Genomic DNA, 25,201 nt, shown 5'->3' with positions numbered 1-25,201 from the left:
CCTTTTGCTTTAATTACAGCCTTTATTCTTTTAGGATATGTGTCTACTAACTTTGCACATCTAGACTGTGCAATATTTGCTCACTCTTCCGTTACATTTGATGGTGACCGTTTGTGGACTGCAGTCTTCAAGTCATGCCACAGATATTCAATGGGGTTTAAGTCTGGGCTCTGACTAGGCCATGCAAGGACATTTACCTTTTTTCTCTTTCAACCACTGTGTGTTCGTTTTTGCTGTTTGCTTTGGGACATTGTCATGTTGGAAGGTTAACCTTCTTCCCATTGAAAACTTCCTGGCAGAGGGCAGCAGATTTTCCTCAAGAATTTGACGGTATGTGCCCCATCCATTATTCCTTCTATCCTGACAAGTGCTCCTATGCCTGCTGCAGAGAAACACCCCCATAACAGGATATTACGACATCCATGCTTTTCTGTAGGTATGATGTTATTTGGATGTTGACCTATATTGGATTTCCTCCAGATATATTGTTTGGTGTTGAGGCAAAATAATTAAATTGTAGTCTCATCTGACCAAAACACCTTTTTCCATGTGTCATGACTGAATGTGGCCTTTCTTCAGGAGTGGCTTTTTTCTTGCAACCCTCCCATACAAGCCACATTTGTGGAGAATTTGTGATATTGTTGTCACATGCACACAATCATCACTCTTTGTCATAAATTCCTGCAACTGCTTTAGAGTTGCTGTGGGCCTCTTGGTAGCCTCTCTGACCAGTTTCCTCCTGGCTCTTTCATCCAGTTTTGAGCGACGTCCTGATCCAGAGAGGGTCTGTGTTGTACCAAATACCTCCCACTTCTTAATAATAGACTTCACTGTGCTTCTAGGCATTGATAAAGCCTTTGATATTTTCTTGTATCCATTTCCTGACTTGTGCCTATCCACAACATTATCCCAGAGATCTTTTGACAGTGCCTTGACACCCATAAGTGATTGCTTGCTTCAGTTGCACTACCAGGGATTGAGATGCTCCAGGAAAGCTCTTTTCATGCTGAGCTACTCAATATGCCCACAGTTGATCAGAGTTGAAGGTCAAATGGCTTTGTGTGGGCCGTTGAGAAGGTGATTAGCTACACCTGATTGAGTTTACAAGTAATTTTAGGAGGGTGTCATCCTTTTTGCAACTCAGTAATTCTGTTTTTTATTTTTTTTTATTTTTGCCTGACGTGTTGCTGTTATATATTTCACTTGGATGTTATAAGTTGCGCTGAGTAATTACAACTGGATAAACATAAACTGTATCTGTCTTCATTTCAGGCTGCAAAGCAACAAAATGTGATTATTTTCAAGAGGGAGGGGGTGATTCTTTTCAATACCCACTGTATCATTGAAGCATATCTAAATTCCACTAGAATTGTGCATGCAACTTCCTGTTTCATGGTGCCGCTCTAGTTACATGATCTTAGTTTAATCGCTAATATGCTGCACTTATCAGCTTTTAGAAACAGAACTTTGCCGGAAACCTGAAACCAGTATATTTATTTACTAGGTTAGATCTTTAAAAATAGTTTTCTTTCTTCAAATTTGTGATCTTGTCTTTGTGGGTTAGGGATATTATCACTATCAAGGGTAAAGAGTGGTACTGATTAGGAGGGCATTGTTTTCTACGATTTATTAATGTTCTCTAATATAAATCTCCCCCCACCCCCACAAAAAATAATGAATAAAATCATTCTGGGTAGAGTAAAATGCATGCAAAATTATTATTATTATGATTTATTTGTAAATGCTGCCAAATGTCATAGCGGGATTGCATTGATAATTTAAACTTAGGAATTGACACTTTTAAAGGGACAGTAAACTCTGAAATTAAATATTAGTTTTATTCATCAATTTACAGTTTTTTATTTTTTTTTGCTACTTATTTTATCTCAAATATTAGCCCGCTTGTATATTACCTTGCCGTCTACCATGCCGCTGTTTTTGTTTTTTTGTTTTTTATTTCAAAGTAATGGCCATCCACCTATCCTCAAAATATCTGTTGCGCTATGGTTTACATTTATGAATGCGTGCCTGATGACATCAGAAATTCCTGGCTTAGGCCTAGATTTAGAGTTTGGCGTTAGCCGTGAAAACCAGCGTTAGAGGCTCCTAACGCTGGTTTTAGGCTACCGCCGGTATTTGGAGTCACTCAAAATAGGGTCTAACGCTCACTTTTCAGCCGCGACTTTTCCATACCACAGATCCCCTTACGTAAATTGCGTATCCTATCTTTTCAATGGGATCTTTCTAACTCCGGTATTTAGAGTCGTGTCTGAAGTGAGCGTTAGACATCTAACGGCAAAACTCCAGCCGCAGGAAAATAGTCAGTAGTTAAGAGCTTTCTGGGCTAACGCTGGTTTATAAAGCTCTTAAATACTGTACTCTAAAGTACACTAACACCCATAAACTACCTATGTACCCCTAAACCGAGGTCCCCCCACATCGCCGACCCTCGAATAAATTTTTTTAACCCCTAATCTGCCGACCGCCACCTACGTTATCCTTATGTACCCCTAATCTGCTGCCCCTAACACCGCCGACCCCTATATTTATTAACCCCTAATCTGCCCCTCACAACGTCGCCTCCACCTGCCTACACTTATTAACCCCTAATCTGCCGAGCGGACCTGAGCGCTACTATAATAAAGTTATTAACCCATAATCCGCCTCACTAACCCTATAATAAATAGTATTAACCCCTAATCTGCCCTCCCTAACATCGCCGACACCTAACTTCAATTATTAACCCCTAATCTGACGACCGGAGCTCACCGCTATTCTAATAAATGGATTAACCCCTAAAGCTAAGTCTAACCCTAACACTAACACCCCCCTAAGTTAAATATAATTGAAATCTAACGAAATAAATTAACTCTTATTAAATAAATGATTCCTATTTAAAGCTAAATACTTACCTGTAAAATAAATCCTAATATAGCTACAATATAAATTATAATTATATTGTAGCTATTTTAGGATTAATATTTATTTTACAGGTAACTTTGTATTTATTTTAACCAGGTACAATAGCTATTAAATAGTTAAGAACTATTTAATAGCTAAAATAGTTAAAATAATTACAAATTTACCTGTGAAATAAATTCTAACCTAAGTTACAATTAAAACTAACACTATACTATCAATAAATTAATTAAATAAAATACCTACAATTACCTACAATTAACCTAACACTACACTATCAATAAATTAATTAAATAAACTACCTACAATTAACCTAACACTACACTATCAATAAATTAATTAAATACAATTCCTACAAATAAATACAAATAAATAAACTTGCTAAAGTACAAAAAATAAAAAAGAACTAAGTTACAAAAAATAAAAAAATATCTACAAACATAAGAAAAATATTACAACAATTTTAAACTAATTACACCTACTCTAAGCCCCCTAATAAAACAACAAAGCCCCCCAAAATAAAAAATGCCCTACCCTATTCTAAATTACTAAAGTTAAAAGCTCTTTTACCTTACCAGCCCTGAACAGGGCCCTTTGCGGGGCATGCCCCAAGAAGTTCAGCTCTTTTGCCTGTAAAAAAAACATACAATACCCCCACCAACATTACAACCCACCACCCACATACCCCTAATCTAACCCAAACCCCCCTTAAATAAACCTAACACTAGCCCCTGAAGATCATCCTACCTTGTCTTCACCTCACCAGGTATCACCGATCCGTCCTGGCTCCAAAATCTTCATCCAACCCAAGCGGGGGTTGGCGATCCATCATCCGGTGCCTGAAGAGGTCCAGAAGAGGCTCCAAAGTCTTCATCCTATCCGGGAAGAAGAGGCAATCCGGACCGGCAACCATCTTGATCCAAGCGGCATCTTCTATCTTCATCCGATGACGACCGGCTCCATCCTGAAGACCTCCACCGCGGACCCATCTTCTTCCGGCGACGTCCAACTGCAGAATGACGGTTCCTTTAAGGGACATCATCCAAGATGGCGTCCCTCGAATTCCGATTGGCTGATAGGATTCTATCAGCCAATCGGAATTAAGGTATGGAATCAGCCAATCAGAATCAAGTTCAATCCGATTGGCTGATCCAATCAGCCAATCAGATTGAGCTCGCATTCTATTGGCTGTTACGATCAGCCAATAGAATGCGAGCTCAATCTGATTGGCTGATTGGATCAGCCAATTGGATTGAACTTGATTCTGATTGGCTGATTCCATCAGCCAATCAGAATATTCCTACCTTAATTCCGATTGGCTGATAGAATCCTATCAGCCAATCGGAATTCGAGGGACGCCATCTTGGATGACGTCCCTTAAAGGAACCGTCATTCTGCAGTTGGACGTCGCCGGAAGAAGATGGGTCCGCGGTGGAGGTCTTCAGGATGGAGCCGGTCGTCATCGGATGAAGATAGAAGATGCCGCTTGGATCAAGATGGTTGCCGGTCCGGATCGCCTCTTCTTCCCGGATAGGATGAAGACTTTGGAGCCTCTTCTGGACCTCTTCAGGCACCGGATGATGGATCGCCAACCCCCGCTTGGGTTGGATGAAGATTTTGGAGCCAGGACGGATCGGTGATACCTGGTGAGGTGAAGACAAGGTAGGATGATCTTCAGGGGCTTAGTGTTAGGTTTATTTAAGGGGGGTTTGGGTTAGATTAGGGGTATGTGGTTGGTGGGTTGTAATGTTGGGGGGGGGTAACTTAGTTCTTTTTTATTTTTTGTACTTTAGCAAGTTTATTTATTTGTATTTATTTGTAGGAATTGTATTTAATTAATTTATTGATAGTGTAGTGTTAGGTTAATTGTAGGTAGTTTTTTTAAATTAATTTATTGATAGTGTAGTGTTAGGTTAATTGTAGGTAATTGTAGGTATTTTATTTAATTAATTTATTGATAGTATAGTGTTAGTTTTAATTGTAACTTAGGTTAGGATTTATTTTACAGGTAAATTTGTAATTATTTTAACTATTTTAGCTATTAAATAGTTCTTAACTATTTAATAGCTATTGTACCTGGTTAAAATAAATACAAAGTTACCTGTAAAATAAATATTAATCCTAAAATAGCTACAATATAATTATAATTTATATTGTAGCTATATTAGGATTTATTTTACAGGTAAGTATTTAGCTTTAAATAGGAATAATTTATTTAATAAGAGTTAATTTATTTCGTTAGATTTAAATTATATTTAACTTAGGGGGGTGTTAGTGTTAGGGTTAGACTTAGCTTTAGGGGTTAATCCATTTATTAGAATAGCGGTGAGCTCCGGTCGTCAGATTAGGGGTTAATAATTGAAGTTAGGTGTCGGCGATGTTAGGGAGGGCAGATTAGGGGTTAATACTATTTATTATAGGGTTAGTGAGGCGGATTAGGGGTTAATAACTTTATTATAGTAGCGCTCAGGTCCGGTCGGCAGATTAGGGGTTAATAAGTGTAGGCAGGTGGAGGCGACGTTGTGGGGGGCAGATTAGGGGTTAATAAATATAATATAGGGGTCGGCGGTGTTAGGGGCAGCAGATTAGGGGTACATAAGGATAACGTAGGTGGCGGCGCTTTGCGGTCGGCAGATTAGGGGTTAATAAGTGTAGGCAGGTGGAGGCGACGTTGTGGGGGGCAGATTAGGGGTTAATAAATATAATATAGGGGTCGGCGATGTTAGGGAAGCAGATTAGGGGTACATAAGGATAATGTAAGGAGCGGCGGTTTACGGAGCGGCAGATTAGGGGTTAATAATAATATGCAGGGGTCAGCGATAGCGGGGGCGGCAGATTAGGTGTTAATAAGTGTAAGGTTAGGGGTGTTTAGACTCGGGGTACATGTTAGAGTGTTAAGTGCAGACGTAGGAAGGGTTACCGCATAGCAAACAATGGGGCTGCGTTAGGAGCTGAACGCGGCTTTTTTGCAGGTGTTAGGTTTTTTTCAGCTCAAACAGCCCCATTGTTTCCTATGGGAGAATCGTGCACGAGCACGTTTTTGAGGCTGGCCGTGTCCGTAAGCAACTCTGGTATCGAGAGTTGAAGCTGCGTTAAAAATGCTCTACGCTCCTTTTTTGGAGCCTAACGCAGCCTTTATGTGGACTCTCGATACCAGAGTTATTTTTATGGTGCTGCCAGAAAAAAGCCGGCGTTAGTTTTTCGGGTCGTTACCGACAAAACTCCAAATCTAGGCCTTAGTCTTTTAACATTTTTGCGCATGCGTAACTTCCAACTTTCTCTGTGCATCCGGTTAAGCGATCAATGCTTCAGAACATCATTGACGTGCACCAGCCGCTCTGAAGAGACATAAGCGTGAGCGAGTTTTAGTGGGAGGAAATGTAGGTGTGCAAATATTTGCATGTTTAAAGAACAAAATTGCACTATAACGCCTATATAATATATGTAATTGAGGGGCTGAAGAAGCACTTGCCATTAATGGTTCAATTACTAAAAGTAAGATTAAATTAAACATACAGGTATAATTATGATTATGTTTACACTAGTTGATAAGCATGCCCAGAGGGCAGTCTATGTGTTAAAAATGTAACCCCCAGCTACAAAAAATGAAACCTAAACTAATACCCCTATAAAAATAAAAAATCCCCCCAAAATAAAAAACCCCTAATCTAATACTAAACTACCAATAGCCCTTAAAAGGGCTTTTTGTATGGCATTGCCCTAAAGAAATCAGCTCTTTTACATTAAAAATAAACAAAGTCCCCCTTAACAGTAAAACCCCCCACCCACCAAACCTCCCAAAATAAAAAAACCTAACACTAATAAACCTAAACTACCCATTGCCCCTAAAGGGGCATTTGTATGGGCAAAAAAACTAACACTAAAGTCCCAAATAGGTACTCACGGTTTCAGAAGTCCGGCAGAGAAGGTCTTCTTCCAGATGGGTCCATCATCTTCATCCACAGCGAAGGCGGCGTGGTGGAGAAGTTTTCCCAGATGTGGCGATCCTCGGGAGTGGTCTTCTGTGACGGCAGGGGCGGTCCTCGCGGCGGCATGGAGGCTCCGCTTCATCCGATGTCTATCGTATACTGAATATTGAATGCAAGGTACCTCTATCAATTTGGGCTATCTTGCATTCCTGTTGGCTGAATTTTTCAAAACAGCCAATAGGATTAGCGCTACTGAAATCCTATTGGCTGTTCAAATCAGCCAATAAGATTTCAGTAGCTCTCATCCTATTGGCTGATTTTGAAAATTTCAGCCAATAGAAATGCAAGGTACCACAATAAATATGGCGGACCTTGAATTCAATCTTCAGTGTGCGGCGGAAGATCGCATGAAGAGGAACCTCCACGCCTTCGCCAAGGACCGCCTCTGCTGAGGAGCGCCGCCGCTGAGGAACGCCACAGACCGCTCCAGACCTCTGCTCTGCACCGACTTTGCTGTGGATGAAGATAACGGACCCATCTGGAAGAAGACCTTTTCCGCCGGACTTCTGAAACCGTGAGTACCTACTTGAGGCTTTAGTGTTAGTTTTTTTTTCATTTTATTAGGGGTTTTTATTTTTTTAGATTATGGTTTATTGGTCAATTTGCAAAAGAGCTGAATGCCCTTTTAAGGGCAGTGAAAAAGAGCTGAATGCCCCTTTAAGGGCAATGCCCATACAAATACCCCCTTAGGGGAAATGGGTAGTTTAGGTTTATTAGTGTTAATTATTTTTTTGGGGCGGTTTGGTGGGTGGGGGATTTTACTGTTAGGGGGGACTTTTTATTTTGAATGTAAAAGAGCTGATTTCTTTAGGGCAATGCCCTACAAAAAGCCCTTTTAACGGCTATTGGTAGTTTATTATTAGATTAGGGGGTGATTTTATTTTGGGTGGCTTTTTATTTTCATAGGGATTAGGTTTAATTTTTTTATTTTAGATAGTGTTCTTTATTATTTTTTGTAATGTTAGCCTTTTTTATTTTCTGTAATTTTAGATTAATGTAATGTAATTTTTAATTTTTTATTTTAATTGTAATGTAGTATTTGTTATGTAATTAAGGGGTGGTGTTAGGTTAGGGGGGCTTAGTCATTAAATTATTTTTTGCGTTGTGGGGGTTGGCGGTTTAGGAGTTAATAGGTAAATTAGGTTTAATGCGTTGTGGGGGTTGGCAGATTAGGGGTTAATAGATGTATTAGGTAGTTTGCAATGTTGTGGTTAGGGGATTTAGGGGTTAATAGTTTTATTGGGTATTTTTTTTTCTTAATACTTCGTGCAGGCAGTTAGTTTATTTTTCTCTTAATAGTTTGTACGGGTGGTTAGTTTTTTTTTATTACTTATTGCGGATGGTTAGTTTTTTTTATTGCGGACAGTTAGGTTTTTTTTTTTATATACTTATTGCGGGCGTTTTTTTTTTTGTTTTTTTTTGTAATACTCTATTTGCCTTTGCTGCATCCCAGTGAAGGTGGATCCTTTCACCACCCTGCCATTTTCGGAATCCACTTGGATGCAGCTTCGCGCTGCCAATATTCCTTTGAAGATGCGTGCGCAACTGCCGACAGCGACGGACGCGTTACATATGCGATTATAGTATAGATAGTAAAATATGCGGTTAAAATGTAAAGATAAAAATGAACTTAGAAGGAGATTTTGATAACTGTAAATTTATTGTCCCTTTAGGTACTAGGGATGCTGCAAAAAAAGATTGGTGTTGCTTAGCAACTTCCAGCATTCATTCCCTTCTAAAACTATCACTTACTGGAAATGTAAATGTGTTAAATATTAATTCACGGGAGTTAAGACAATCAGATACTGTTATTTTGATACCAAGGTAACGAAGTTATGGTGTAGGTAAGTTTTGTGTCATTTTGTTCTCCTCATATAACCCAAGCATAAGTACAGTACAGGGATACTTTGATTCCCTCTAGTGTATGCTTTCTTGGGCCAGCTAACAAAGAGCCATAATTTACCCACAACACAGCTTGTGTGAATCGTTCAGTCTGTCTCATGTAATGACCTGAAGGTGAACTTCTCAGAGATGTTGGCTTTTTCTGTTGCCATGTGGAATAGATATTGATATAAAGAAAGAAATCTTTTTTTCTTCTTCTTTGATTTAGTCTTTTATGTTGTTTAGTCATAGCACAAAATGGTGTCCTGAAAAGCTTGTTAGAGAAAAGGGAGAGGGACAGAAAATTACATAATTTCTTCCCTATAAACTGCCTGTTAGCTCTATGCCTTTCAATTTAAAAATAATGTTTCGACTGACAATAGAGATAAAAAGAACTAGAACATAATGAAATGGTAGTAAGGCGTTCTGTTCTCACAATGAAACAGTTGTTTACACAGTAATTACCTGTGGGCAGTTACTTACTAAGAAAGCAGCACAAAGGATCACAGAATAGGTCAAAAGAGCCACACTTTCTATATTTAAAGCAGCTGCAGATGAATGGAATTGAGATTTTCTAACTATTTCCATAGATCCTTTCCATACAGATAGTGACGTCAAACCACAAGCTAAGAATGTCTTTATAACTTTCATGCTATGTTTTTCTGCTATTTACTGCTGGATTTAAATGCTGTGTTTTCTTGCCAATTCCTTCCACCCCTACTGTGATTAGAAATAAACCTGTTATTTCTGCTAAGGCAATACAGAAAATTGGCTTTTTTTACCTTGTCCTGAAAAATGTTAATCAGATTGATGCTTTAACCTGTTACTGCAAAAGCAGCACTTACTGATTGGATTTACCATATATCTCAACTGAATGTCAGAATTTGTATTAATCAATTATCTCTTAAAAAGCTAAATTTATGCTTACCTGATAAATTAATTTATTTTATGGTGGCGAGAGTCCGCTAGGCCACTAGGAGGAGGCAAAGATTCCCAAAGCTTCCAAGAGCACTTAATTCCTCCCACCTCTCTGGTATGCCAGTCTGACATATAGCCAAGCAGGAAAAAGTAGAAAAAAATGTAGGAAAAGACAAAGTAGGAAAAATGAGGTGAAAACTAGAAGTGCCACCAGAAAATATGTAATTAATAAAAATGGGTGGGGCTTGTGGATTCTAGCCACTATGAAATAAATTAATTTATCAGGTAAGCATAGATTTTGTTTTCTTTTATAAGGTAGTGAGAGTCCATGGTCCATTACTCCTGGGAACTAATACCCAAGCTGTGGAGTCTACGAGTAATGTTGGCCAGGACAAAAATTTAGTAAAGCTGACCATGTTGCTGTCTAGTCATTTTGAAAACCCAGTAAATGTAAACTGATCTAAAAGAATAGGCTGTAATACGTCTTTTGGTGGAGACTTTCCCACGTTCAAGTAAGCCTTGTAAATCAAGAGACTTAGCCAAGAAACCAAAGTAACTGCTGTAGCCTTTTGCCCTTTGCATGGACCCGAGAAATTAACAAACAAATTAGAGGTTTGTCTAAAATTCTGCGCGGGTTTGGTATCCTATATACAGCACCACATATAAATGCGGCACGTATATTTCACCTGTCGGACGTAGTTTTTTCACCCATAGACTAACATATAAAAGATGCTCAATTTGGTATCCAATATCCAGCGCAAGGTCTTACGTGACGAAAATGGAGAAATCTTACTCCATTTTCACCTCGCCATAAAATGCAGCCGTAACTCCCTAAAATGCCTTCCAAAAAAAGCCTAACACCTAATGCATGTGAAATGTCTATCTACCTATCAACCGCAATCCCCCACCGCAACTCTAATAAACTGTATTAACCCCTAAACCGCCGCTCCCGGAGCCCACCGCCACCTACATTATATGTATTAACCCCTAAACTGCCGCTCCCGGACCTCGCTGCCACCTACATTAAATTTATTAACCCCTAATCTGACCCCCCTACACCGCCGCCACCTACATTAAATGTATTACCCCCTAAACCTAAGTCTAACCCTAACTTAATTATTATTTAAATAAATCTAAATAATATTAATATTAACTAAATTATTCCTATTTAAAACTAAATACTTACCTATAAAATAAACCCTAAGATAGCTACAATATAATTAATAATTACATTGTAGCTATTTTAGGATTTATTTTTATTTTACAGGCAACTTTGTATTTATTTTAACTAGGTACAATAGCTATTAAATAGTTAATAACTATTTAATAGCTACCTAGTTAAAATAATTACAAAATTACCTGTAAAATAAATCCTAACCTAAGTTATAAATACACCTAACACTACACTATCAATAAATTAATTAAATAAATTAACTACAATTATCTAAAATACAATACAATTAAATAAACTAAACTATAGTACAAAAAAACAAACACTAAATTACAAAAAAATATTACAAGAAGTTTAAACTAATTACCCATAATCTAAGCCCCCTAATAAAATAAAAAAGCCCCCCAAAATAATAAAATGTCCTACCCTAAACTAAATTACAAATAGCCCTTAAAATGGCCTTTTGCGGGGTATTGCCCCAAAGTAATCAGCTCTTTTACCTGTAAAAAAAAGAACAATCCCTCCCCCAACATTACAACCCACCACCCACACACCCCTACTCTAAAACCCACCCAATCACCCCTTAAAAAAAACCTAAGACTACCCCATTGAAGATCACCCTACCTTGAGCCGTCTTCACCCAGCCGGGCCGAAGTCTTCATCCGATGCGGGCACAAGTGGTCCTCCAGCTGGGCAGAAGTCTTCATCCGATCGGGGCAGAAGAGGTCCTCCATCTGGCAGAAATCTTCATCCAAGCAGCATCTTCTATCTTCGTCCTTCCAGCGAGGAGCAGCTCCATCTTGAAGACATCTGACGCGGAGCATCCTTCCTGCACGACGACTACCCGATGAATGGCTGGTCCTTTAAATGACGTCATCCAAGATGGCGTCCCTCGAATTCCGATTGGCTGACAGGATTCAATCAGCCAATCAAAATTAAGGTAGGAAAAATCTGATTGGTTGATTTAATCAGCCAATCGGATTGAAGTGCAATCCAATTGGCTGATTGGATCAGCCAATAGAATGTGAGGTCAATTCTATTGGCTGATCCAATCAGCCAATCGGATTGAACTTCAATACGATTGGCTGATTAAATCAACCAATCGGATTTTTCCTACCTTAATTCCGATTGGCTGATAGAATCCTATCAGCCAATCGGAATTCGAGGGATGCCATCTTGGATGACGTCATTTAAAGGACCAGCCATTCATCGGGTAGTCGTCGTGCAGGAAGGATGCTCCGCGTCGGATGTCTTCAAGATGGAGCCGCTCCTCGCCGGAAGGATGAAGATAGAAGATGCCGCTGGGATGAAGATTTCTGCCGGATGGTAGTGGAAGAAGACACTTTGGCTGTTTGGTCTTGTTCCGAGTGGGATTGGACTTCCAAGAGTATCTGGAACAAAAACTTGTTTTAGAGAAGAGGAGGAGGACTTTTGGTTCCTAGATCGAAGAAAGGAATGAAAACTACTAGCAAGTCTGTACTATCTTGTAGACTTCTTGTCTTGAGTGAGAAAATCTCTTCTTCCTCCAGTCATTGCAGAATTTGTGTTTTCTAGACCAGGTCCAAACAAACTTTTACCTTGAAAAGGCAGAGCTAAAAGTCTAGATTTTGAAACCATGTCAGTTGACCATGACTTGAGTCACAAGATTTTCTGGTCAAAACCGATAAGGCCATATTTTTTACATTAATTATAAGTATGTCAACAATAGCATCACAGATAAAGCATTTGCTGATTTTTTTTCAAACTGTTTTCAAAATCTACAAGTATAGAATCTTCTGAAATATGAGCAGAAAGATTGTCAAACCAAAGAGTAAAATACTCTGAAACAAAAGGAATACTGATAACTGGATTAAACATGTAACCTGGTTGTAGTGTACTATCCACTGCAGGAATAGTAGAGTGTTATGATAAAGTGTAAATTGCACCATCCACCTTAGGTATAGTGTAGCAAAGCTCCAAACTAGAAGCTGGTAAGGGAAAACATCCAATTGGACACTGAGGATGGATTAAAATGAAAACCACTCTTTGATAAGTATCTCAGTAATCTCTCCTGGGACAGGAAAACCTCTAAAGTCTTAACAGAAGGCTAAAAAGAAATCCAATTGTGTGGGCTTAGGGTCTTGTACCTCTAAAGTACATAAACACTTCTATTAGTAGAAAGGTAAGATGTTCAAGCTTAAAAATGATGCAACTGGAGGATACTGTATTTTGATCTGAAAATACTACACCTTTAGAAAATGGATCTGAAGAGTTAAATCTAAATCTGATAAAAATGTATTAGCTGATCTGATCCGTAGATATTCAGAACGGCTAGAAAAAAAAATTAGGTTGCTTGTCAGAGACTCCTTTGTGCTTACTTGGATCAGACATGGCCGTTCACACTTCTAAAATAGTTGCACGCCAACATTTTTAAATCCTGGAGCAAAGTCTAAAGAACTCCTTTGTACAGTACAAACAAAGAGAGGACAGATTCCTTTTGAGACAAGAGCAGCAAATAACTGGTTAGCATTCATAAGACGACCCATACAGAAATTGCAAAGCTGATCTGGAGTATTAGCAGACATAAGCTTTCAAAATGATCACTTAAGATGAGAAAAATAAGTGGATCTACCCTCTAAAGGATTGACATATAAAGTATTAGGGTACAGTTCCAAAAGTTCAGCATGCTCCATCATGGACGCATTAACAGGCAGAAATGCAGAAACTATATTACAGTCTTTGTCCATAAAATACATATAATATATATATATATATATATATATATATATAGAGAGAGAGAGAGAGAGAGAGAGAGAGAGAGAGAGAGAGAGAGAGAGAGAGAGAGAGAGAGAGAGAAAGAAAGATAATATATATATATATATATATATATATATATATATATATATATATATATACATACAAAATAACAGAATATAGAATCAGGGATTTAAACAGAAAATCCGAGAATCTAAAGAGAGTAAAAAGGTAACAAAGTAGCAATTGTCTCACTGAAAAAATAATAAGATTAATAATTAATTATTCGTGCTTTAGGAAATAAAAATTAAAACTTCACCCTCCACAACGAAATGTAAACCATAGGAAAAAGAACACCAATGGTCACTGCTACCTAAAGAAAATATAAGAATTCCATAGAATTATTATTATTATTATTATACTTTATTATTAAAGCGCCAACATATTCTGCAGCGCTGTCCATGGGTACAATTAATTTAAATAAAACAATGATAAAAACTTGTAAGAGACAAGACAAAATTTTACAAACACATACAGGAGAAATTGAGGGCCCTATTCCTGTGGGAACTTACAATCTAGAAATAGAATAAAAATGTAAGAAAATTATAGAGCAACAGTAAAAGTAGCTACCATGCTGCCAAAACCAAACTTTATGCTTAAGAACTACATAAAAATGTATAAAGCACACAAACATGTAGCTCGGTAGCGTGGGAGGAAATATCCAAATGCAAAGGAACCGGCGCACACTGAAGGAGTGCACTCTGTAATAAAAGGAGCCAAATGAAAAATGACCAATTGAGAAAAGTGAAAAAAATGGAGCGAAGATGCCGGAGCACGCTAACAATTAAGGCGCGCTAACGGTTAAAGAAATACTGTTTAAAAATACATAAATATATTAAATTAAATATTTATTATAAAAAGATATAATAATTTCTGATTGTGATATACACAGAAAAAAATTACTGCTGAGTACATTACAGCAGAGGTTTTAAGTAAGGATTATATCGATGACTCAACAGGAGCAGGCTAAGGGACTGGTCCCAGCGATACCTGTGGCAATCTTGTGACGAACTCCTTCACTGGGAGTAATTGTGTCAATGCCCTATACTTCAGTCTCCCATCTGTCGCTCAGAAGAATCTCTCTGAGGGGTAAATGGACTTCAAATTAGTCTGAGGACCCCTCTCAATTCTTCACCTTCCTCCTGGTAGGGATGAACTGCTCTTGGTAGCTTTGGGAATCTTTGCCTCCTCCTTGTGGCCAGGAGTTGAATAGCTCTGTGAACAGTTATGCAGTTGGGGAGTTTAGTTCCTTTATTAATATAATATAATGACAATATAGATATTCACAAAGTCTTCAATGTCACACCCTAATGACACACATTTCATATGTAAACATATGGGGCTCGATCCGATAAAAATCGTCACCCGCAAAAGCTGGCGACGCCAATATTTGCGCTGGTTTGGTATCCTATATACGGCGTAACCTAGAAGTTACGCGCGTATATTTCTGCCGTCGCCCGTAGTTTTTTGGGCCATAGGCAGGTATACCAAACCAACGCAGTTTGGTATCCAATATACAGCGTAAGGACTTACGTGGCGAAAATGGAGAAATCTTACTCCATTTTCACCTCGCCACAAAAAGCAGCCGTAAGAAGCCTTATGCTGAGCCCCGTAACTCCCTAAACTAGCTGCTAAATAAACCTAACACCTAACGCATGCGCAATGTCTACCTGTCAACCGCGATCTGCTAAATAAAAACCTAACACCTAACGCATGCGCAATGTCTATCTCCCTGTCAACCGCGATCCCCCGCCGCAATCCCTAATAAAGTATTTAACCCCTAAAACGCCGCCATCTACATAAACTAACCCCCTACTGTGAGCCCCTAAAACCGCCACCATCTAACTGATCTATCCCCTAATGTGAACCCTTAAAACCGCCGCCATCTACCTGATCTATCCCCTAATGTGAACCCCTTACACCGCCGCCATCTACCTTATCTATCCCCTAATCTGACCCCTTACACCGCCGCCACCTATATAAAAATTATTAACCCCATAATCTAATCCCCCTATACCGCCGCCAGCTATATTAATATTATTAACCCCTAATCTAATCCCCATAAAATAATTATCTCTATTACCAGCCCTTAAAAGGGCCTTTTGCGGGGCTTTGCCCCAAAGTAAACAGCTCTTTTGCCCTATAACCTGCCCTCCCTACACCGCCGCCAGCTATATTAATATTATTAACCCCTAATCTAATCCCCCTAAATAATTATCTTTATTACCAGCCCTTAAAAGGGCCTTTTGCAGGGCTTTGCCCCAAAGTAAACCGCTCTTTTGCCCTATAACCTGCCCTCCCTACACCGCCGCCACCTATATTAATAGTATTAACCCCTAATGAAAGCCCCTTACACCGCCGCCATCTATATTAAAATAACCCCTAGTTTAATCTACCTACCCCGCCGCCAGCTATATTATCTATATTAACCCTAAGTATATTATAGTTAATATAGTTATTACATTATATATATTAACTATATTAACCCTAATTATATTAGGGTTAATATAGTTAATATAGTTACTATAGTATTTATATTAACTATATTAACTCTATCTAACCCTAACACCCCTAACTAAATTCTTATTAAATAAATCTAATTCATATTATAAACTAAAATATTCCTATTTAAATCTAAATACTTACCTATAAAATAAACCCTAATATAGCTACAATATAATTAATAATTACATTGTAGCTATGTTAAGGTTTATATTTATTTTACAAGTAAATTGTTAATTATTTTAACTAGGTATAATAGCTATTAAATAGTTATTAACTATTTAATAGCTACCTAGTTAAAATAATTACCCAATTACCTGTAAAATAAATCCTAACCTAAGTTACAAATACACCTACACTATCAATAAATTAAATAAACTACAAATATCTATCTAAAAATACAATTAAATAAACTAAACTAAATTACAAAAAAAAACAAAACACTAAATTACAAAAAATAAAAAAAAGATTACAAGATTTTTAAGCTAATTACACCTATTCTAAGACCCCTAATAAAATAATAAAGCCCCCAAAAATAAAAAAAATTCCCTACCCTATTCTAAATTAAAAAAAAGTTCAAAGCTCTTTTACCTTACCAGCCCTTAAAAAGGCTTTTTGCGGGGGATGCCCCAAAGAAAACTGCTCTTTTGCCTGAAAAAAACCCCCACAATACCACCCCCCAACATTACAACCCACCACCCACATACCTCTAATCTAACCCAAACCCCCCTTAAATAAACCTAACACTACCCCCCTGAAGATCTCCCTACCTTATCTTCACCACGCCGGCCGAACTCCTCATCCGATCCCGGTGATGTCTATCCAAGTGGCAAAGAAGAAGTCTTCATCCCGGCGATGTTTTTATCCAAGCGGCAGCAAAGTCATCTTCCATCAAGCGGCATCTTCTATCTTCGCTCCACCGACGCGGAGCATCCATCCCGGCCAACGACTGAACGACGAATGAGGTACCTTTAAATGACGTCATCCAAGATGGCGTCCGTCGAATTCCGATTGGCTGATAGGATTCTATCAGCCAATCGGAATTAAGGTAGAAAAATCTGATTGGCTGATTGAATCAGCCAATCAGATTAAAGTTCAATCCGATTGGCTGAACCAATCAGCCAATCAGATTGAGCTCGCATTCTATTGGCTGTTCCGATCAGCCAATAGAATGCAAGCTCAATCTGATTGGCTGATTGGTTCAGCCAATCGGATTGAACTTGAATCTGATTGGCTGATTCAATCAGCCAATCAGATTTTTCTACCTTAATTCCAATTGGCTGATAGAATCCTATTGTAATTTAGTGTTTGTTTTTTTTGTAATTTAGTTTAGTTTATTTAATTGTATTTTTAGATAGATATTTGTAGTTTATTTAATTTATTGATAGTGTAGGTGTATTAGTAACTTAGGTTAGGATTTATTTTACAGGTAATTGGGTAATTATTTTAACTAGGTAGCTATTAAATAGTTAATAACTATTTAATAGCTATTATACCTATTTAAAATAATTAACAATTTACCTGTAAAATAAATATAAACCCTAACATAGCTACAATGTAATTATTAATTATATTGTAGCTATCTTAGGGTTTATTTTATAGGTAAGTATTTAGATTTAAATAGGAATATTTTAATTAATAATATTAATATTAGATTTATCTTAATAAGAGTTTAGTTAGGGATGTTAGAGTTAGATAGGGTTATTATACTTAATATATATATAATATAATAACGATATTAACTATATTAACCCTAATATAATTAGGGTTAATATAGTTAATATAGTTGGCGGCGGTGTAGGGGGATTAGATTAGGGGTTAATACATTTATTATAGGTGGCCGCGGTGTAGGGGGATGTAGATTGTAGGCAAAAGAGCAGTTTACTTTGTGACAAAGCCCCGCCAAAAGCCCTTTTAAGGGCTGGTAAAAGAGCTGAATTCTTTGGGGCATGCCCTGCAAAAAGCCCTTTTAAGGGCTGGCAAAAGAGCTGTTACATTGGGGCAATGCCACGCAAAAAGCCCTTTTCAGGGCTATTTGTAGGGTTAGACTTAGGTTTAGTGGTAGGGATAGTTTAGTATTTAAGGGGTTAAATAATTTAATATAGATGGCGGCAGGGTAGGGGGATTAAATTAGGGGTTAATAATTTTAAAATAGATGGCGGCGGGGTAGAGGCTCACTTTAGGGGGTAGGTAAGGTAGATGTCGGCGCAGTAGGGGCTCACTTTAGGGGGTTATAGATTTAATATAGCTGGTGGCGGGGTCCGGGAGCGGCGGTTTAGGGGTTAATACATATTTTATTGTTAGGATAGTGAGGGGGGATAGCAGATAGAGGGTTAGACGTGTCGGGCTATGTTAGGGAGGCGTGTTATACGTGTCGGGCTATGTTAGGGAGGCGTGTTAGACAGTGCGGGTGATTTCATACTTTAGTCAGGTTTTGTAGGCGCCGGCAGTTTCTAACGTGCCCTAAGTCACTGGCGACGCCAGAAATTTGTACTTGCGCAGATTTCTCGACATCGCTGGTTTATCCGACTTACGGCACGTTAGCATCTGACGGCGCCGTATATTGGATAGCTTGAGATGCGAGCTGAAACTGAGGGTGATGCGGGTTCCCTCGCTTGTGCCGCAAACTACGCCGTATATCGGATCGCGCCCATGGCCTACATTTAAGAAGCTGCAAATGCAGCTTGGGAGTGCCTTCAGATGCAGGCTTGGTTAATATGTCCTCCCCTCTCCATCTGGCCGTTGTTTAATGGACCTTAGTCTGTGTCTCTACCATAACAGCCTTTGCAAGCTAAAATATTAGTGTAATATTGCAAAATGGGACAACATGAGCAGTAAATTGGTTTGTAAGTGAAGAACATTTTTGTCTGATCTTTTACATTACTATTAACATTAAAAAAATAAAACATACAAACTGCTTTGAAAAATGCTTAAACTTGTTATGGTACACTATCCCCTATGCTATCTGCACACTTCTGCAATTCTTTTTGCTGTTTTTTCTTTTATGACATGACATGATACCCAGCTGTGTTATTGCTGCTGCTGATTGGCTCATAAGTAATTTACTGCTCAGGACCAGCAGTTCTCTGTGGCTCCCGAGCAATACTTAAAGGAACATTAAAGGGACACTGAACCCAATTTCTTTCTTTCGTGATTCAGATAGAGCATGCAATTTTAAGCAACTTTCTAATTTACTCCTATTATCATTTTTTCTTCTTTCTCTTGCTATCTTAATTTGAAAAAGAAGGCATCTAAGCTTTTTTCTGGTTGAGAACTCTGGACAGCACTTTTTGATTGGTGGAGGAATTTATCCACCAATCAGCAAGGACAACCCAGGTTGTTCACCAAAAATGGGCCGGCATCTAAACTTACATTATTGCATTTCAAATAAAGATACCAAGAGAATAAAGAAAATTTGATAGTAGGAGTGAATTAGAAAATTGCTTAAAATTTCATGCTCTATCTGAATCACGAAAGAAAATAATTTGGGTTCAGTGTCCCTTTAAACACTTAGAGATGGTAATATAAAATGATACATTGTATATGTAAAAAAAGCTTTGCAATATGCTTTCATTGCTTATTTTGCCCCCTTTTCCTGTAATTCCATTTTTAAATTGTGAGTTTTTAATTTCCTGTTACAAATAGAAGTGCAGAACACTGTTATATTCCATACAGCCATTGGCTGCTCACTCTAATGACCTATTTATTACTGTCTCTAATTGACCACAGCAGAGAAGGTAACCTAAGTTACAACATGGCAGCTCCCATTGTTTTATAAACACTAACAGGCCCATTTATCAAAGGGCTTGCGGACCTGATCGACACTGCGGATCATGTCCGCAAGACCTCGCTAAATGCGGAGAGCAATACTCTCTCCGCATTTAACATTGCACCAGCAGCTCACAAGAGCTGCTGGTGCAACGCCGCCCCCTGCTGACTCGCGGCCAATCGGCCGCCAGCAGGGAGCTGTCAATCAACCCGATCGTATTCGATCGGGTTGATGTCCGGCGATTCCTATCCGCCTGTTCAGAGCAGGCGGACAGGGTTATGGAGCAGCGGTCTTTAGACCGCTGCTTCATAAGTTGTGTTTCTGGCGAGTCTGAAGACTCGCCAGAAACACTGCTCTTCAAGCTCCGTACGGAGCTTGATAAATGGGCCTGTAAAACTTTTGTCAATATTTAAACAGGTAATGAAACTTTAAACATACATCTACATGTTATTCTCAGACTAATCTTTTATTTGAATGCATCATTCTATCCAGCATTTGTTTAGTGTTTAGTGTCCCTTTAAATAGATGTTTAGAGCATGTCATTTATTTTTATTATTATTATTATTATTATTATTATTATTTTTATTATTATTATTATTATTATTATTATTATTAGAATGTCTCTTTACATTTTTTGGTGAAACCGACTTAAAATTAGGAGGATCTACCAAATGTTTTAAACGATTTAGCAGTTCTAAACAACTAAAAAAGTAATTTAACAAAGAATGGACAATGAAACATAGGCTATAAAGGCAATCATTTTGGTTGAAAACAACATAGAGCTACAGTATGCTATGTTTCTCATTATCGTTTTGACATTTAACAAAAAGTAAATGATTTATTCCTGTGATTTTTATATTAACACCAGAGCCATGTATTGATAATTATGTTCAGCTAAACAGTGTTTTAAGACTTCAATTCAAATGCCCTATCATCTGCCTGTCTGTCTGTAGCTCTGTCTATCTATCAATCAATCTATCTATCTATCTATCTATCTATCTATCTATCTATATATCATGTATCTATCGATCTACTGCATCTGTCTGTCTATCTATCTACTGTATATATCTATCTACTGTATCTGTCTATCTATCTATCTATCTATCTATCTATCTATCTATCTATATATCATGTATCTATCAATCTACTGTATCTGTCTGTCTATCTACTGTATCTATCTACTTTATCTGTCTATCTATCTACTCTATCCTATCTATCTATCTATCTATCTATCTATCTATCTATCGTATCTGTCTGTCAATCTATCTATTGTGTCTGTCTATCATCTATCTGTCTGCCTGCCTCTCTATCTATTTATCTATCTATCGTATCTGTCTGTCAATCTATCTATTGTTTCTATCATCTGTCTGCCTGCCTCTCTATCTATCTATCTATCTATCTATCTATCGTATCTGTCTGTCTATCATCTGTCTGTCTATCTATCTATCTATCTATCTATCATCTATCTATCTATCTGTTCTGTCTGTCTGTCTATCTATCTATCTATCTATCTATCTATCTATCGTATCTGTCTGTCTGTCTATCTATCTATCGTATCTGTCTGTCTGTCTATCTATCTATCATCTGTCTGTCTGTCTATCTATCTATCTATCTATCTATCTATCTATCTGTCTATCTGTCTATCTATCTATCATCTATCATCTATCTATCTGTCTGTCTGTATGCCTGTCCAGTTATTTACTTGTCTTTCTGTCTGCTCTCTCTAGGTATGTCTGTATATGTTTAATCGCCAATTAACGTTTTCTATGTTATACTTGTGGCACTAATAGGGCTGTCAGTATTTGTATTGTCTGCTTCATTCTCTTTCAATATCTTTCCATCCACACCTCTCCATCTCTCTCTATATATTGAAGACTAAAATGGATCGTCTCTGCATTGGGGGCCCATTACACTTCCTAAGAATTCCATTTACACCTTATTGTTTGTCTTATTGCTGGAAAATTCAGGTGATTCATCATGCCCAAAGAAGCACCTGATCCCAATTCCCTTGATATCACGCTCTCTATGTGACAAGAATAAAGCAAGCTATAGTTTTCATATCCTGACAGGCCAAGGTGATAACTCTTTTGGGACCTTAGCCTTTCGCCTATTGATGAGATTCATTCTTTTTCTTAATGCTTTTTCTCTGTTTTCTCTTAACAGCCCCCTCACTGTGGAGAAAGGCCTGAAATTATTAAATGAAGTAGCCATGCTTCTCAAGCAGCAACTGAATGCATTTAGTGATGTCAGGTATGTATTTCGTTTTTGTGCAGCATTGCATAATGCAGATACAATTAACTCTGGTGCGCAATTAAGAAGCATGGATAGTTACAAAGATAAGAGACTCTAAATGATATGATATTAGCTTGATGTTAAAGGTTGTAGGAGGTTCTGTTTAGGGGTGTCATCATTTATTACCAGTGGTGCATTTGGTTTGGGGAATCTGCCAAATTTGCTGCCTCTTTTAACAGTTTTAGCTCATAGTTATCTAATAAACTGTATGTCTCACAACTGGATGACCAGCAGGCGTGGAGCAATTATATACTCCCACTAAATTCACAGGAATCGTTGACTGGCAATAAAAGTATCAAATAAAACATTTGGAGAAGATAGAGGTGGGAAGGCATCATGCAGTAGAACTACCGCTTAAAACTTGTTGCCCCACCCTAAATCCTTCTGCCCTAAAAACATGCAAGTTTGGTCATGATCAAATCCGCCATTCTCAACTAAATATTCCTATTTATACTTTTTCTTAATCTCCCTTCTACCTCCTTTTCCTTTCTTTTTGGTCTGCATATGGTTAATATTTTTACAACTATTTTTGCAACTATCTATGTACTCTACAAAATGTTTAATCCCACTCTAACAGTACTGCCACTGGTTACAAAACTATATATACTATAAATCTATTTACTAAACTAATATATACAGGTATAGATATATACAGATATACATAGGAATATTTATTTAAAAATAAAAAAACATTTCTTCTATATGAAGTAGATTGGAATATAAAATATTTACAGTAAAACACATAAAATATTTAAATTGAGTAAACATTATTTCTTCTATAAGGTACGACGAGTCCACGGATTCATCCTTTACTTGTGGGATATTATCCTCCTGCTAACAGGAAGTGGCAAAGAGCACCACAGCAGAGCTGTCTATATAGCTCCTCCCTTAGCTCCACCCCCCCAGTCATTCTCTTTGCCTACTCTAAGTACTAGGAAGGGTAAAGGGAAAAAGGTGATAAAATATTAGTTTTAAATTTCTTCAAGCAAGAGTTTTTTGTTTTAAATGGTACCGGTGTGTACTATTTACTCTCAGGCAGCAGATGGATGAAGACTTCTGCCTGGAGGATGATGATCTTAGCATTTGTCACTAAGATCCAGAGCAGTTCCCACAGAGGCTGAGGGGTACAAGAAACTTCAGTGTGAGGAACGTTTTCATGCTATATAGCAGTGAGGTATGTTCAGTCATTTTTTCTGGAGAGACTGTGTATTTCAGAAAGGCTGATAGTATCCCCATGAGGGTAAGGGTAAGCAGTAATCCTAAGAGCTATAGAATGGCATTACTAAGCTTGCATAAGGGGCTAATTAAAAAATGGTTGACTGAGTTTTTGAAATGTTTTGTGAACTGGGAGTGCTGTTAACGTTTTTTGGGCAATAACGTTTTTTGGCAACTTTATTGAGGGTACACTTGGCTTATTTTTTTGGGTCTCAGAACCCACATGGCTAGTTTAAAACAGCTCTGGTGCAGTTCTTTGAGGCTGTAAAGACATCGAGTGAGATGGGCGGGGCCTATTTTTGTGCCTCAGATGCGCAGTTGTATTCACTTAGCAAGCAGCAAGCTCCAACTCCTGAGGGCCCTTGTGGAAGTTTTGGGCCAAATCAAAGCTTTAACCCCATTTTTTCAATCCCTGAGGGCAGGTAGGCACCACAGCAGGGCTGTGGCGAGGTGCTGGGGGTGTTTTTTCCGGATTTAGGCCTTATTATCGATCCGGTTTTCACAATAAAGGGTTACATTTTTGTTTTTCTTGTGGGGCAAACTTAACTACACAAATTGAGTCTAATATCAAAATTTTGAAAAGATTGGTGTATTTTAAAGCAGTTTTGCAGAACGTGTATGCTTTTTTTCTCTTAAAGGCGCAGTATTGTTTTTTTAAGATTGTTATTTTTTCACTAAATAAAGTGTTTTCAAGCTTGTTTGTAGTCATTACTAGCCTGTTCAACATGTCTGACATTGAGGAAAGTCAATGTTCAATATGTTTAGAAGCCATTGTGGAACCCCCACTTAGAATGTGTCCCTCATGCACTGAAAGGTCTATAAATTGCAAACAACATATTTTAGCTACTAAAAGTATGTCGCAGGATGATTCTCAGTCAGAAGGGAATCAGGTTATGCCATCTAATTCTCTCTAAGTGTCACAACCATTAACGCCCGCACAAGCGACGCCAAGTACTTCTAGTGCGTCTAATTCTTTCACCCTGCAAGATATGGCCGCAGTTATGAATACTACCCTCACAGAGGTTTTATCTAAGCTGCCTGGGTTGCAGGGGAAGCGCAGTAGGTCTGGTGTGAGAACAAATGCTGAGCCCTCTGACGCTTTATTAGCCATATCCGATGTACCCTCACAATGTTCTGAGTTGGGGGTGAGGGATTTGCTGTCTGAGGGAGAGATTTCTGATTCAGGAAAGATGTTTCCTCAGACAGACTCAGATATGGTGTGCTAGCTGGAGGCGCTGTTTCAGCTTTGTGCAAACTTGTATCAGTCGTTGGTGTCTTCCTTTCCTTCCTCAGTTGTGTAACTCTAGGTGCAAAATAGTGGTGCTGAAATATCAGGCAATACACCATACAAAGGTGAATATCTACTCACAGTGTATATTGCAATATGAAAAGACAGTATCACAGATTCAGTAAAAAAGTGTGTCTTTATTTGGCTCAACGCGTTTCAACGGTCCCAGCCGTCTTTCTCAAGAGCAATGAAAGTGCTTTACAAACCAAAGCATGATACTCAGATATGACGGCTTTTAAATTTAAACTAGAACACCTCCGCTTGTTGCTCAGGGAGGTTTTAGAGACTCTGGATGATTGTGACCCTATTGTAGTTTCAGAGAAATTGTGTAAAATGGACAAATTTCTAGAGGTTCCTGCCTACACTGATGTTTTTCCGGTCCCTAAGAGGATTTCGGACATTGTTACTAAGGAGTGGGATAGACCAGGTATTCCGTTCGCTCCCCCTCCTACTTTTAAGAAAAT

General features: G+C 38.1%; 1 protein-coding gene across 1 annotated transcript in view; it reads left to right on the top strand.

The window, feature by feature from the left end:
• Positions 1 to 25,201, top strand: part of PTPRN2 (protein tyrosine phosphatase receptor type N2) — a 1,723,588-nt gene that overhangs the window by 600,360 nt on the left and 1,098,027 nt on the right. The window contains exon 10 of the mRNA XM_053715671.1: positions 22,106 to 22,192. Within this exon, the coding sequence (XP_053571646.1) occupies positions 22,106 to 22,192 (87 nt within the window). The remainder of the gene's footprint in view (positions 1 to 22,105; positions 22,193 to 25,201) is intronic.

The sequence above is a fragment of the Bombina bombina genome, chromosome 5, assembly GCF_027579735.1.
Source record: "Bombina bombina isolate aBomBom1 chromosome 5, aBomBom1.pri, whole genome shotgun sequence".
NCBI lineage: Eukaryota > Metazoa > Chordata > Amphibia > Anura > Bombinatoridae > Bombina > Bombina bombina.
This window is presented reverse-complemented; position numbering and strand designations above follow the sequence as displayed.